Here is a 13,963-nt window from a genome sequence, read left to right as displayed (position 1 = left end):
CGTTCTTGAGATGTTTCAAATCTGAAATTCGAATAACTCGCATAGCGCAGAGTATAGCTAACGAGTTGATGACGATGCATATGTGTAGGAGCCTAGTGCTTAGTCTATGGAAAGCTTCAAAACCATGCCATCAACCCATGAGAAAACTCATCAGACACATTCTACTAGAAAATGATATCAGAGCCGGAGTCAGAGGCAGAGTCCGCATCAACACAATGTGTATAACCATTCGGCCCCTCACGGGCTCTGTCAGGTACTGGACGCAAATTACGACGTGTTTTGCGAGTTCTGCTGTAAAGCATAGCGGCCTTGATGATTTTCTTCCATCCCCGTGAAGAAGTCTTCTTAACAGAGATCATTACATTCTCCGTCGTAACACCCCAATGTTTCTGCGAGAACCTAGACTCGAGATGGTTTTGGGGCTTGGCATAAACACCAGTTGAGTGCATCTTCAGCGCACGTTCCACCTGACAAAAAGTCAGTACATAGCGCTATTGAGAAACAATGGGCTTACTGAAGCAGTTGCGAGGACGAGAGCGCCACGAGGATGATCCGTCTGCCGCCACGCCTGTGGAATGGATTCTCTGATCTCCAGGTAGAGCGCAAGAGTGTCAGAAATCGGTTGAGAGCAGAATGCGCCCTTCGTTTCCTAAATAATGTTAAATACGATATGATGCCCGTAGAACACTGGTATACTTACCATGTGTTCGATACGTCCGTCTTCGTCCATGATAACTTTCGTTTCCTGCCACATGAACGGGTAGCATTCAGCAGTCTCTTCATCGCTGCGTATGTCTGAAACTGATGGGACAAGGAAGCTGATGTATTTGGCGATCTGCTCTGGATCTTTCAAGCCGAGGCTATTTAGGTAAGTTGCGACGGCGGTTTCGCCGCGCTTGGAAAAGGCGTTGCGGTAGTTAATCGCACGTTGGACCAACTACAGAAATATTAGTAGCACTCTACGAAAAAAAAAAGGTTAATTACCAAATAATACACCGGGTCGTTCGTCTTTTGCACAGTGTGGTCAATGTCCGTGAATACCATGTTCCAGATCTCTTGCATAACATTAATATGGTTAGCAACATCCCAAGGGTTTTCGAGGGTGGAGACGAAATCAAGCCACATGGGTAACAAATCCTCGCGGAAGCGCTGCTGACTGCCGTTCGGTAGATCTTCTATGCGGAACCAAGTGTGTGGCTTCTTTGCCGGTTGTTGTGCGGAACTAGCAGGGACGCGAGGCTGAGACTTGGAAATTGGTCGCAGTGCGCCCATGGGTTTGCGTTGAGTAGATACAAGGGGGCCAAAATTACGCTGTGCACCAGCGGCGCCATTTCCGGAGTGCGAATTCTGGGGAGTATTCACGGATGCGCGCTGCAGGCCATTTGTGGGCACAAGTAGGGAAACATTGGATGGTGCACACTGGGAGTCGTTCGGACCGATGAAATTCGATTCCTCCTCCTCATCCTCCTCCGAGTCAGCAACGACGTCTTCATCTCCGCAACTCCCGTAATCGACGTTGCTTGCTTCCTCGAGTTCGAGGCCTGTTTGATGTAGCAGAGTTCATTCAGTAGAATAAAACAAAGACCTACTTTTCTTTTCCTTTGAATCAGACTTGTGGGACTTAGAAGCTTGCTTAAGGTGTGAATGGGGAACGTCACGTGCAACAATCGCGCGCCAATTGGGAAGAAGAACTTCAACTTGAAGACCCCTGACTGGAGGCTGGGAGATGGGTTTGAGTTTTTTTGGAGTAGGCCTAAGAGTTTGACAAGGCGCAGTGAGCGTTAATATTGATGTCAGATGACAGATTAACGATAATGACGCGAAATCTAAACCTTACCTTTCATCATCGGTGCTGTACGTGACGACGCGCTCCTTTCGCTTCCCGTTCTGTGCTAGCTCCTGTTTCTCTTCATCTTCATCCTCCTCGATATCGAGGTAATACTGTTTATTTGCCTCAGCTACCATTTCTCGTTGTTCCCTTTTCATAAACTTGTATTTGTGGGAGCTCCCATTGTCCGCAGCGGCTGTCGGATTGCAAACAATTTGTTCAATAGAGTCCATTCGTGGTACTCGTTACGTACCTGTCTGCTCTTGCTTCGAGCTGCTGAGTTGATTGCAAGCACGCGCTCCTGAAGGGTGCGTGATCTTCGCGTTGGACCGTGTTAGTGGACGTGTTGCCTCTTCCCCTTCCCACTGCCATGCGTCCTCGTACATTTCTTGCTTTAGTAACTGAGCGACCTCGTCAATGGCTGCTTTTGTTGCAGCGGCTTTTCTGGCTAGGTGGGAATCAGGAAGCAAGATGTTTCCAGGGTGCTTGTCTTTGTTTGATACTCGTGTTGTTGGAGCCATGAAAATTCGAACGCTGACCGAAGAAATAATGTAAATGTGGCGTAGATCAGACCGCAATCAAACAAACTTATTCGGGTCATGAACCAAAAACATTTGTGGGTCCACGATCTTTTTTTAATTACTCAATCTTTCTTTTCGTGCGAACTTCAAAGACTGATCTAATCGATGGCATCTACTACTAGGCGAGCAAATTCAAGCATACTGCTTTGTTACGGATCCGAAGACTCTAGCCCGTGTGGAGGCTTCAAGAACGGCGGCTGCAACAACACCGGCGGTATCGACTCTCCAAGATCAGAGCAACCATCCATCCACGCAAAGTCATGGTGTGCCCGAGTATGATCAGGACTGACTCGGATGACGATGACTTGGGAGGTCGAGGTGCCTATTTTTACCGACATCCTGTCCTAAATTCGAATGGTGCTCCGCGTGATTGAATGTAAAACAATTACCTTGGAGTTCTGAACCGACGGGCCTGTGTTACCTGACGGTAGTTCGTGGCATCCATTTGGAGGTAATCTGAGCCCGCAAATATGTTGTTCCGCCGTAATCAGATTGCCGACTTGGTGCCGAGCAAGTCGACAATCTGACGCAGATCATATCAGGCCTTAACAATAGCGGAGAGGCCTTAGTGACTCTGATATACACAAGACCATCGAGTCGATAGAACTTGGTGATCGGCGAGGAATCATTTATACACGTAGACCCCTTGCATACCTTGATCTCACGGATGCGCTTGAGCTACACTGGCGTGGACGAGGATACTTACCTAGCAACTACGGACAACTTCGTGCAAGTTGAGCCGCTTTGATGTCAATGCGGAGGACAGCAGTGGGATAACTCATCTTCAGCGTATGGCTAAACTTGAAGTTGCGAAGATACCCTGCAATCAGAGATTTTCTATGCAAGGAAGGCGCGATCTAATGCAATCAGGTATCGGGACTTACTAGTACTGTTCGCATAGGGTACCTTCAGGGAAAAAAATCATACATTCGGTGTTCGACCATCCATTTACTTGGGGCTTGGTCGCATTATGTGGTCAAACAAATGATTGATTATTCCAGTACTGGTGAGTTCAAGACTACAGAGTGAAGGCGCACATTATGAAGATATCATGGGACGCATTGATGTCTGGCTAGTTTCAAGACCATGTCGTTAGTACCGATAATACGCGAGGGGAGCGTGGATAATCTAATGACGGAACTCACTATTAAAACAGTCGAATTCAACTGATGAAATAAAAAGAAAGTGTTATCTTTGACAGCGTATCCTTACGGATAGTGAGCTATATGCCACTTTACAGTGATAAAACGCGTACTCACATAAGGAATCACCATAGGCCTTGAATTTCTTTGCAGGATTTCCTTGGGTGAGTGCAGAAGAAGTTTCAAGTTGAGGACGCTTGCCCCGTTTTCTCTGGCAAAGGGTACCGATCAAACTGATGTGGAGTGAGATAACACTTGTGATACTGACAAATCTCTCATCAAATTGCCTCTTCCTGCAGAAGCACAAACACGATGAGATTTCAAGCAACGAAAAAAGCGATCAACTTGCCTCGCGAGTGCCTCCTCAGCTCTCCGTTTATCCTCCCCCTCCTACTCATACAACCAAATAAATCAGCAAATCATCTAGATAAAAGATATATGATATCTACGGGGGCCCACCTTCTTGCTCCTCTGGAATCTTTCCAAAAAGGATCCATCGTCTGAGAATACGTTGACCGGTTTCTGTTTTGGTGAGACCTTAGACGTGGGACCAGGAAGAGAAGTTAAGAACGAAGTGGCCGTGATCGGAGAGGCGTATCCCGAGTAAGGCTGGGGTGTTCCAGTCATCGATGTCATGCTTTGGTAAATGTCTTTCTCTACAGGCTCTGAAACTGAAGTCACTGGATCGATGAATAGAAAGCGTTCAATTCCTGGAGTCTTGGTGATCTTGTTTGTTTGTATCCTATTTATTTGTAGTTATTGTCTGCTTGTTGGCCCATCTGACAACACTCGAAGACACTTGCTTTCGGTTCAAAAGATCTGAAGTCTTCTATTGATCCAGTCTCAGCCCGTAGAAATACATCTTCCAAAGCATGATTACACGCACTCAACTTTGTACAGTTCCTCCCGATCTTGGAGCGAGCACTGGCGCCTTTGCATTCGGCAATTGTTTGGCCCAAATTCCCATGCCTCTCTCCCATTCCTTTATCCCGGATCTTGTTGCTGTGTAAAGACCTCTTTGTATGACATAACGCCCCTTTCCGAAGAGTCCGTATGGAATGTTTAATGCCACAGAGGTTTAAAATATCCCGATAGGCTCTCTCACGAACAGCCTGGCAGGATGTATCTATCTTTGAATAACTCAACGCTACAGACGATAAGAACCCAGGGAATATCCACAACCTCTGCAGACACCAGAGATGAAGCTCATCTTCAAACCGCAGCATGTGCGTAACACCGTGATTACAAATGAGCAGGGACATGTTCTGTACTCGACCTCGACCTCCTTCTCGTTCGATACTCGCGTGACGGTCGTCAAGAAGCACGTCCCAAGCGAATTCAATATTGGCAAAGTAGAATCGTCAGAGATCCTCGCAAAGATCGAGTGGCATACATTTTCTTCGACTGTCATCAAATACAATGGGATGGATTTGGTGACGTCTCAGTTCATTCCAACTAAGGGGATTACTGGACGGTGAGTGTGTACTATCTATTGTCTATTCAGCTGTTCAGATACTTTATCGTCCAGGCGGCGTGTTTTCCAAGGTCCCGACGGACTGTCATACAAGTGGAAGATTGGCCCGGGCGAATGCGTCGTAAGTTAGATGTACATCTTTATTTATCCACTTCCAACGAAAGACTTATAACGCGGTACATGGTTGTCAGCTCATGCTCGGCGGCACGGAAGTGGCTCGGCATCACCCGCTGAAGTTTAGTTTCAAGAAGACAGGACATGAAGCGTACCTAGAGGTCTTTCCGCCAGTCGAGCATATGGTGGACCTGGTAGTGCTGACGTTCATATATGTCGAAAAGCTGCGGCGGGGATCTCAGGAGAGCCCTGGAACGGATCGCGTCCATGCACCGATTGAACCGGCTAATTAGCTTCAGCATTAAAGGCTCATGTGATGAAGACGGTGAGATGAACTATCTCCATATCGTTACCCATGCGAAGACTGAGCAGTTTGCAGATTGTATGTCCCTCTTGATGATCACGTTTCTGTCTTCTATGATGTTGAGTAGAGGCTATCCAAATGGAAAGAAGATTAGTATTGCGAGGGTGAGACGAGCGATCTGGATCATCTCAAAGTCCAAACCCATTTGCTAAAGCGAGTTTGCATGCTGTGCCATTGAAAGCAGGACCGAAGAAGTCTCATATTAGAGGAGACCTCACAATCGGCCATATTTTTACCGAGCTGGTCGGGACGACAATATCATTTAGGCGGAACCCTATACATGCACCCCTGCGTCGCGCGCGGCAGGCTAGCATCAAATTGGCGCCAGAGATCTGCCGTATACTTGATGAGCGTTCGTCACCGTCGATATCATTCAAGCATTTATGTATCATACCAACAAGAGCACAGAACTTGCTCATGATAAAGCGTTTCGACACTTGCATCTGGCTTGATACATGAACGTTTGAACACCGGTAGCGAATAACCTTCCCCTTACAGTAAGATTCGGTAGGCCAAACAATGACCTGGTCAATGTAACGCGACTGCGAGCGAAATAGCCACCTTAACAGTGTCGACTAGTGTTCCAAGACCGGGGGATGAACTGTAAAAGCTTGAGTGCGCGTTTGACAACGATAGCTGCCACGCACATGGGACCGTACAGTGCCATATATCAAAAATAACTTGAAGTTGGAACATTGATCAAATATACCCGCCAATTGCAAGGTACATGGGATTGTACAGCGCCATATACCAAAAATAGTTTGAAGTTAAACATTGATCATATATACCTGCCAATCTGGCGCAATGATTAGGACCGTAGCGAGCCTTGTTAATGTCGTCACTGTTCAAAAGACCTGCGTCCCGTCGGTTGCCTTCACGGTGGGATAGTGCCCGACTCACCGAAGGAAACTCAACTTAAAATCCGTATGTAACTTGCAATCTGCAAGCTTGTGAGTTTGGCGCCGGATGATTCAGATGCTCATGGATAATCCCGCCGTCCCTTGAAATTCAAGCTCGGCTATGTGTGCTCCTGCGCACTTCAACTGCGATCCTCCACCTCTGATTTCTGGTTTCATGGTGGAAACCAGAAGGGCTGCAGGGCGTTCGGATGCTGTCGGTTCCCTGCAGGTAGTCACAAGGGTATGTCTACAAGTAGGTTAGCTAGATCGCCGACGTGATTCTTGACACGTTTCCATAATACCAACTGTCAACCGGACAAGTACACGCGTTGTTGGTGCACCAACCCTTCTACTCCTGGCAAATCGCTCGCCTGAATATGCGTTGGTCCCCGCGTGTGCTCCTGGAGCAGCCATCGTTGGTCGTCGTCATGGATGACAACAGGGAGCTAGAGCACAATTTTAGAAGCGGCGCCAATTGCCTAGCTGATAATAGATCACACGCAAGGTGATCGCGTAACCTTTAGCTGACATCATAAGGCACGTGTTGCCGGTTCTGCCGCGTAGTGGGGCCAGGGGGGCACCATATAAGGTCCTCACAAATTGCAACTGAAGCATCCCTCGATTTCTCCCCCGAACTTCATCCATTACCCTCAAATTTCCACTCAACATCGACATGGAGTCCACCGCTAAGGCCACCACCAACCAGCCTCAGGCTGCCATTCAAATGAGTACGTTTTTTTTGCTACTGATAAGACGTAGTATTCACGGCAACTGCGGGTCAATTTGAATAGGCGTCGTGAACCCTGCTCCTGCCAACAACAATCAGAACCACCAGGAGCACCACGCTAAGCGTCTCCGTGGAGGAGGAGCTGCTAAAGTATGGGTTTTGAAAGTTGAAAATTGAGAATGGTGGTTGATTTTTGTCCGCTCTCCCTACCTAGGACTGCTTCATCGGTGCCCTCGAGTGTTTCCTGTGCTTCGGTGAGTCCAGACTCCAATGACACGTTTCACTGTCAGCTGTAGGCTGATACTCCTCATATAGAATGCTGCAAGGTGATTGGTGGAGATAGTACCTCTTTCGGAGTTAATCTAACTGCGACTTTTATTTCAGGACTGCTGCGAATGTTGCGCAGATATCATCTGTACGTCCTGTATGGCTCCCAGTGGGACTGCGCTGACCTGATATACATAGGCTGCCCTTGCGAGATGTGCTGTTAAATGCCCTCCCGCCTTAAGTACCTGTTTCATCGTCTGTACCATCCCTTTCACAGCCACGACTTCTGTGAAACACACCTTTTCGATTAATATTGTACTGAATCTGACGATGACTCGGTCAATGTAGTGATAGGCTCGCACATTACCTTTCGCTTTCTTGAAACGGCTTGATAGTCGCACTATGTATTGTTTCGGCCCCCTTCGGGGTTTAAACGTTCGACCATTCTCAGCAATTACGTTTTACACGGGTCGGGCATAAATACGGCTGATCGAAGTTGTACAGATATCTGATAAGGGTTAAAAACGTTTCACTCACTGCCGAAAAGCTCAGACAGTCTCCTTCACTTGTCCTCCTCCCTTCTTGGATGGAACCCATGGTGTTATGCTGAATTTACCCCACCACGCGGGCCATAGCGTTAAGATAGTCAGGGCAACCCAGCAAATGATTACAACGGCCAGCACTGCTGGGGTTGTTGAGTGGAAAACAGAAATGCCCAGAGCGGTAACGAAGCAGAACATTCTACGTGGACGTGAATAAACTGTAATGCATACAAGAATACTACTCACCCCCATATAAGGTATGCATACGGAAGGCTGTACATAATCGCTAGCGCTTCAACATCTGATTGTGTATGAACCATTCGAGCCATGAACGATGCCTTCAAAGGACAGATGAGCATTAAACCCTTTAGCATGGCAGTAGGCAACGCACGGCGCCTTCAGCTGAGTCCGTGCCCCATCCGCGACACTCAACAGCGAGAAGCATAGATACCACCAAGGAACTGACGGAGCACATCGCCGACAAACAGATGACCACGGCTGCTGCGCTGATGACCCCAGGAACGGCCAGAAAACTAACGTCAACCGCCAACATCACAGTGGACTGGCCAAAATGGTTGATCATGCAGGCAACAGCTTAACGGGAACAACTTACGAAGATGGTAACGTTGCCCCAGTCGCTATTGAGTCTGTTAATGTGTTTGTACCACTTGGGATAGTTCAAAATATTATCTGTCCATGTGTCTTGCAGAAATTTGTACTGTGCCGCTGGTGCGCCCCAGAGGATGGCGTTTGCAAGCCTTAGTCGGAGCGTACCTTTTTTCCTGCTTGGTTCATCGTCGTAGACTGACTGGTTAGCGTTGAGACGCGCGCTGACTTGCCCATAGAAGTTCAGGAATTTTGAACGAGCTAGAGCGTTGATTCAGTGGCTGTCGTTATCTCCAACACGGTTTCTGTACTCACTGAACAACCGCATGAGGCGAGCTTCTGGTGTATAAGCGGAAAATGATACAGTAATAGCATAGATCTTACCTAGCACGCACATCAGATGAGCAGGCAACTCCACACATGGATCACTAGATGGTGTCGGAGTCCCTACGTATTCCACTAGTTGGTTTGAAAGGTCCAGCATGCTTTGTAGCGTGGAGAGGTCATAGGGAACGACAGAGGTATTGGATGTTAGGAAGTCTACAAGGGCGTTCCAGATCGTTATTATGCGAAACCTAGCTGGGAATAACCAACCTGAGTGTGCATGAAGAAGAACGTGCTTCAGTTCTGTGGCAATCTGACGTTTGATGATAGCATTGCTCGGGTATAGCTCACAGTGCATCCTTCATGGTCATGAGGTCGGCTAACGACAACGTTAAACTAAATGCATCGTTAATGTATGGCTGCTTGGGCGATAAGCTACGTACACAATGCGATCAACGAACCAATACTGTGCCTCGAGGGCGATTTCTATTGGTTGCGTATAAGTCAGCTTGATTCAGGAGAGCCGATAGACCCACTGATGTGAGTGTCCGATTTGACACCCTTGACATCTTCGTAGATACATATAGGCTCATCGAAATCTTGCAGCCAGAACAAGAGCCGTTTGTTGTGCTGCACAAAGTAATAATTACATGCATCTTCTTTCGTGTCTTGCAACTCTAGAACGAGGTGCGTCGAGTCATCGATCATATCACTGGCTTTCAAGAGTAGCTGGTCAGCTAGATGATTGATGGCCTTGAGTGGCTTTCTTCTTGTCAGATTTGCGTCCGTGAAAACGTGCTTTGAAGTATTATCAACGCAGGCAAAGAATAGAAGTGAAACACAACGACATACCCGAGTGGCGTCATAGAAATACAGTGCTCCCTCCGGATGTACGACACTTTGCCAACCGTCGACAGGCGGGTCTGTAAAATGATTCTTTCTGGCTGGGATAGGTTGTGTATTGGTTTTACTCCTTCTAAATCATGGACAATCGAACGTGTGAGGACAAAAGACACCTGAAAGAACAAAAAAGCATACACAAGCACCCTTCCTTTGTATCTCTGGCAAAGCTTCGGAACCAATGGTTTGAACTTGTTGGGATCCCATTCCATTGGTAACATGAGTAGTGACCGGGAATTGATGGAATTGCAAGAACTTTCAGCAGGATGCTGGTTGACCTGAACCTGAAGCTGGTCTGCCTGGATAGGTAGACTCTGACTCAGAGGGTCCACTGGCGGGACTGGATGAACGGCGCTCGCAGCTATAAAATATGTTGTCCCTGGTTCTGCATTGCCCTTCTTTGGCAAAATCCTCTGGCAATACGCAAGGAGACGGCTAAAGATCGTTTGCAAGCCAGACTGCGCAGCCCGGATGCCTAGTTTGTGAATGAGGAAGATGCATTGGCGTACGATGGGCCGGATGTGTGAAACAGATGTGTTGAACAGGAAGCCTAGCCAGTTCAGGATCGTCCGTAAGTGAAGAACCATGGAAGTGAGCCCTCAAGCTTCAAGCTTAGCCTCAGCGCGTTGGTGAAAGAGGCACATTTGGCGTATGCCAGCCTCAGTGGCGTGGCTGCATTAAAATGAGCGCTTACTATTAAACCCAAACTAAATTCCCTTTTTCAACCCAGACCACTTGCAGAGAGTGGCAGCTTGTATCTCTACCCATCAACCGATTATCATCGCGCAAAGTCAAGAGTCAAGACGCTCGAATCGTGCCATGCACCACGCTTTATTTCTCCCTGAAATTACATGGAATATTTTCGAGTTCTTGAATCCTTTTCTTTCGGGTCCCGAAGGCTCACATGAGCCTAATCCACTTCGTCTGCGGGATCTCGCAGCAGTTGCGATAACATGCCATGCGTTGAGTGGTCCGGCACTCGACGTGCTATGGGACACTCAGTTATGCTTTGGGCCATTGCTGATGTGCATGCCGCCGTCCATCGTTGGAGTTTGGGATCGTTGTGTTGACGAACGCAACTCGGATGATGATGCAGTGAGGATTGTACTTCGGCATGAACCAGACTTCTTTGAAGACAACCGCGGTGCGCGTCGGATGATTGTAAGTGGTCATATCTTCCTCTGATCGGTATGCATCTCCCTCACAGATGATTACAGCACCTGATTCAAGACACTTTGCCCTCGAATCTGTTACACTTGCTTCCTTATGCTCGACGCATTAGGAGGATAGGTTTGCCTGAAGCCGAATGTCGATGGCGTCTTCCCGAAACATTTTCGATCCCCTGCTATATCGTTAATTGGCTTCTTTCGGCCTACCCTATGGAGCATTTCCTACCCCGCCTCACCCACTTGACCTGTACCGACGAAATGGAACTTCATGATTTCCGTATTTCATTCGCGCCATTATCTTGTAGTAACCTCACGAGTCTCACGTTTTTTCCAATGTTCGATGATTGTGTGGAAGGTTGGCCATTGATATCAATTATGGCCAATCATCTTCCTCGTCTCAGGACGTTAAAATTGAGAGGTAAGGCATGATGGAGGAGACATGCATTGGTTAACACAATTTCGCAGTTCATATTACGGCAGACATGTCCATGTTTTACTCTCAGGCAATCGCTCCCATGTGCTTGTTTCAAAACTTAGAACACCTGGATTTTAAGATCCATGGGCGGGATCCCCATTATCCCGACCTCGCTGACTTTCAGAACTTCCCTCGTTTTCAGAATCTAAAAAAGCTGAAACTGTCAAGCGGTACTATTTTTACTGTCAGTTTCTTGGCAGCATTACAATCGACGATGCTCCACACCCTTGACTTGACCATTGCTGACCACCGCTTATCAGCTGGCAGTCAGTGTGGGCAATTAGACCATCGTCGACTCTTTTCGTCCCATCATCGACTCTTTTCATCCCTGCGATGTCTGACGATCTCAAGTGATCTTCATTTCATGATATCGCTGATAAAAGCTGTTCAAACAAACGCGCTGGATAGTATTTCTCTGACTATCAACAACACCCCCGGCCAACACACCGTGCGCATGCTTACCACCTTGATCTCGTCGAAGAGGGGATGGGAATCATCCCTGAGGACCATTACCATCAACCGATCAGGAATCAACCGACCGGAAATCAACATAGGGCTCGACGGGGTTCACAGTGCTAGTCACCCATACTTTCTTCCCATAGAAGACCTCTTCGTCTTCTCCCACTTGCAGCACGTTATACTGGATGACCTCCTAATACCTCTGAACTATCGTCTATGCAATAAAATTGCGACTGCATGGCCAGACCTAGTCGAATTTGATTTCACACCTGCCGCCGCACTAACAAGCCCCGTGGCTGTAGATCCCGGCCATGGGATCTTCGAATCGCCTCTTCAGGTTCCTCCGGCGATAGGGAATATCGATCTAGGCCGACTGCTTACCTTCGCAAGGAATTGCCCAGAGTTATCGTGTCTTCGTATCCCATTGGCAACGACAGAGCTGCCAGTGCTTGATTATGAATCACTTGCTATGTTGTCCTCGAGCCCTGTGCGGTCCGCCTGCATGCTGATATCGGTGGATGCGGATCTATCCCCCGCTCATCCGAAAGAAATGGCAATTTTTCTTGCGACGGTGTTTCCTGGCCGAGACATCAAGATCGTACTCGCTGCGTCCTTTTGCCGGTCGGATCAATACAAGTCGTCAAATGGGTGGTATGAAGTTGTAGAAAGACTGAGGAGGTCACAATCAAGCAGTTTCGAATTCGGCCCTTGCCATCGTAGACAGCGTTGTGGCGTGTGTGGGGTTGGTCTGTAACATTCCACGTTATGACTGTCGGTGTGTTATATACAGCAAGCCGCACGCGCAAACACGCACTGTAGTCGTAGTTGTCGTCTAAGTAGCTGCACGTTAACTTCCTTACATTCTAAGTCAGTCATATCTCGATAAGCTAAAACATCTCTGCAATAGCTGGGATGAGAGCAGAGAAAATCGAATAAGAATACAGTAAAACATACTACTCGGCTGAAATTTAGGCTACACTTTCTCTATCCATCCGTCGGCGTTTACGCTCTTGCTCCTCCATGATAAGCCGTTCTGCAGCTGACATCGGCGCGGATCGTTTCCTATCATTCCCACCGCCACCCTCTGGAATCTCAGACTTGACAGGAGCGGCAGACTTGAACACGTTGGGCCGTTTCAATGGATTGGCTTTGAGAGGATTGACGCCAGGCTTCACGGCAGTCAACTTCAGCCCTGTCGGAGCGGCTGTCGTCGTCGTGTCCGATGTAGCCGCTGACTTGGCAGAAAATGACAGAACCACTTTCTCTGCACCCTCTTCTCTCTTGAGGCCCTCCCCGGCAGGGGGGCTCGCACTTCCCTCCTCACTGGCATCTTTCTCCAACTTAGCTCTCTCAATCTGCTCTGCAATCAGAACGCGCTCGCGCTGTTCATCATCCCGCGTGGCTCGATCCTTTTTCATAGAGGCCTCTTGCTTTGCGAGCGCTTTCGGGCTGCTGTCGATCCACGCAATAAACCACCCTTTCTCGGTTTCGTCCACGCGTGCAATCCCTGAGCGCCCCAAGTGCTTGGCAAATTCGGTGAGAGTCACCCAGCGGGTGGCGTTCATGTGCAGGTGATTCTTGTCTTGGATGAATTCTTGATAGACTTGGTTGGCGCGCACGCGTTTCGTGTTATATCTAATGAATGTCAAATAAGGTTGTAGACACTGATACCAGATTGAAACAGAGCCACTCACCGTCGACTTAAAAGCTGGACGAAATCGTGCTGAAATTGGCTCGAGAAATCAGCGATATGCCGCCCGGCATTCTCACCGACGACGAGCATCTGGCGGAGATGGGCCTCGGACTGAGCATGGCACTTGAAGCCGTTCTCATCTCGGCACTGCTTCTCACAGACTTGGCAGTACCACCGCAGGCGCTGTAGGCCCTTGGATTTCATCTTATTGGCGAGATACTTTGGTGTTCCGACTGGACATATAACGTTAGTGGGAATTATTCTGGCAAATGTAAGTCTGACTGACCTTCTGCGCGCGGCATGGTGGGCAATAAACAGGAGGTCCGGGTAAGACTGGTGTAAGCGTTATAGTGGTCTGAATCAATGAACGGGGAGGAAGGCGAGCTTAGTAATAGTCAT

The 13,963-nt window shown here is 48.1% G+C and overlaps 7 protein-coding genes across 7 annotated transcripts; 3 read left to right on the top strand and 4 right to left on the bottom strand.

Moving 5' to 3' along the window:
* Positions 1-2: 2 nt before the first annotated feature.
* On the bottom strand, positions 3-2,397 carry DEU56DRAFT_786747 (uncharacterized protein). The gene is made up of 7 exons (XM_041352380.1): positions 2,082-2,397; positions 1,838-2,024; positions 1,590-1,753; positions 985-1,541; positions 701-937; positions 515-649; positions 3-467 (listed from the first exon to the last, which is right to left on the bottom strand). The coding sequence occupies exons 1-7, from the start codon at positions 2,347-2,349 to the stop codon at positions 165-167; spliced, it is 1,851 nt and encodes a 616-aa protein (XP_041211664.1). The 5' UTR covers positions 2,350-2,397; the 3' UTR covers positions 3-164.
* A 161-nt stretch (positions 2,398-2,558) lies between these two features.
* On the bottom strand, positions 2,559-4,187 carry DEU56DRAFT_753694 (uncharacterized protein; the record flags this gene model as incomplete). The annotated part of the gene is made up of 7 exons (XM_041349734.1): positions 2,559-2,753; positions 2,799-2,932; positions 3,131-3,229; positions 3,555-3,575; positions 3,669-3,784; positions 3,820-3,941; positions 4,011-4,187. The coding sequence occupies 7 exons, from the start codon at positions 4,185-4,187 to the stop codon at positions 2,559-2,561; spliced, it is 864 nt and encodes a 287-aa protein (XP_041211663.1).
* A 144-nt stretch (positions 4,188-4,331) lies between these two features.
* On the top strand, positions 4,332-5,555 carry DEU56DRAFT_157553 (uncharacterized protein). The gene is made up of 4 exons (XM_041344814.1): positions 4,332-5,025; positions 5,080-5,146; positions 5,217-5,464; positions 5,519-5,555. Exons 1-3 carry the CDS (start codon positions 4,751-4,753, stop codon positions 5,430-5,432), a joined length of 558 nt encoding a protein of 185 aa, XP_041211662.1. The 5' UTR covers positions 4,332-4,750; the 3' UTR covers positions 5,433-5,464; positions 5,519-5,555.
* A 1,446-nt stretch (positions 5,556-7,001) lies between these two features.
* DEU56DRAFT_978679 (uncharacterized protein) lies at positions 7,002-7,637 on the top strand (the record flags this gene model as incomplete). Its single annotated transcript, XM_041359710.1, has 5 exons — positions 7,002-7,130; positions 7,194-7,279; positions 7,344-7,383; positions 7,445-7,544; positions 7,595-7,637. The coding sequence occupies exons 1-5, from the start codon at positions 7,076-7,078 to the stop codon at positions 7,635-7,637; spliced, it is 324 nt and encodes a 107-aa protein (XP_041211661.1). The 5' UTR covers positions 7,002-7,075.
* A 307-nt stretch (positions 7,638-7,944) lies between these two features.
* On the bottom strand, positions 7,945-10,355 carry DEU56DRAFT_753692 (uncharacterized protein; the record flags this gene model as incomplete). Its single annotated transcript, XM_041349733.1, has 11 exons — positions 7,945-8,137; positions 8,185-8,276; positions 8,330-8,500; positions 8,552-8,805; positions 8,860-8,883; positions 8,929-9,084; positions 9,139-9,227; positions 9,312-9,354; positions 9,405-9,666; positions 9,721-9,844; positions 9,907-10,355. The coding sequence occupies 11 exons, from the start codon at positions 10,353-10,355 to the stop codon at positions 7,945-7,947; spliced, it is 1,857 nt and encodes a 618-aa protein (XP_041211660.1).
* A 138-nt stretch (positions 10,356-10,493) lies between these two features.
* On the top strand, positions 10,494-11,113 carry DEU56DRAFT_786709 (uncharacterized protein). Its single transcript, XM_041352379.1, has 2 exons — positions 10,494-10,912; positions 10,976-11,113. Exons 1-2 carry the CDS (start codon positions 10,588-10,590, stop codon positions 10,990-10,992), a joined length of 342 nt encoding a protein of 113 aa, XP_041211659.1. The 5' UTR covers positions 10,494-10,587; the 3' UTR covers positions 10,993-11,113.
* Positions 11,114-12,839: 1,726 nt separating this feature from the next.
* DEU56DRAFT_909862 (domain of Kin17 curved DNA-binding protein-domain-containing protein) lies at positions 12,840-13,866 on the bottom strand (the record flags this gene model as incomplete). Its single annotated transcript, XM_041357128.1, has 3 exons — positions 12,840-13,506; positions 13,566-13,797; positions 13,851-13,866. 3 exons carry the CDS (start codon positions 13,864-13,866, stop codon positions 12,840-12,842), a joined length of 915 nt encoding a protein of 304 aa, XP_041211658.1.
* Between the last annotated feature and the right edge of the window lie 97 nt (positions 13,867-13,963).

Source organism: Suillus clintonianus (genome assembly GCF_016758775.1).
Source record: "Suillus clintonianus strain FC179 chromosome Unknown DEU56scaffold_15, whole genome shotgun sequence".
Taxonomy (NCBI): domain Eukaryota; kingdom Fungi; phylum Basidiomycota; class Agaricomycetes; order Boletales; family Suillaceae; genus Suillus; species Suillus clintonianus.
The sequence above is the reverse complement of the archived record's forward strand: the minus strand, read 5'-3'. Positions and strand labels throughout refer to the sequence as shown.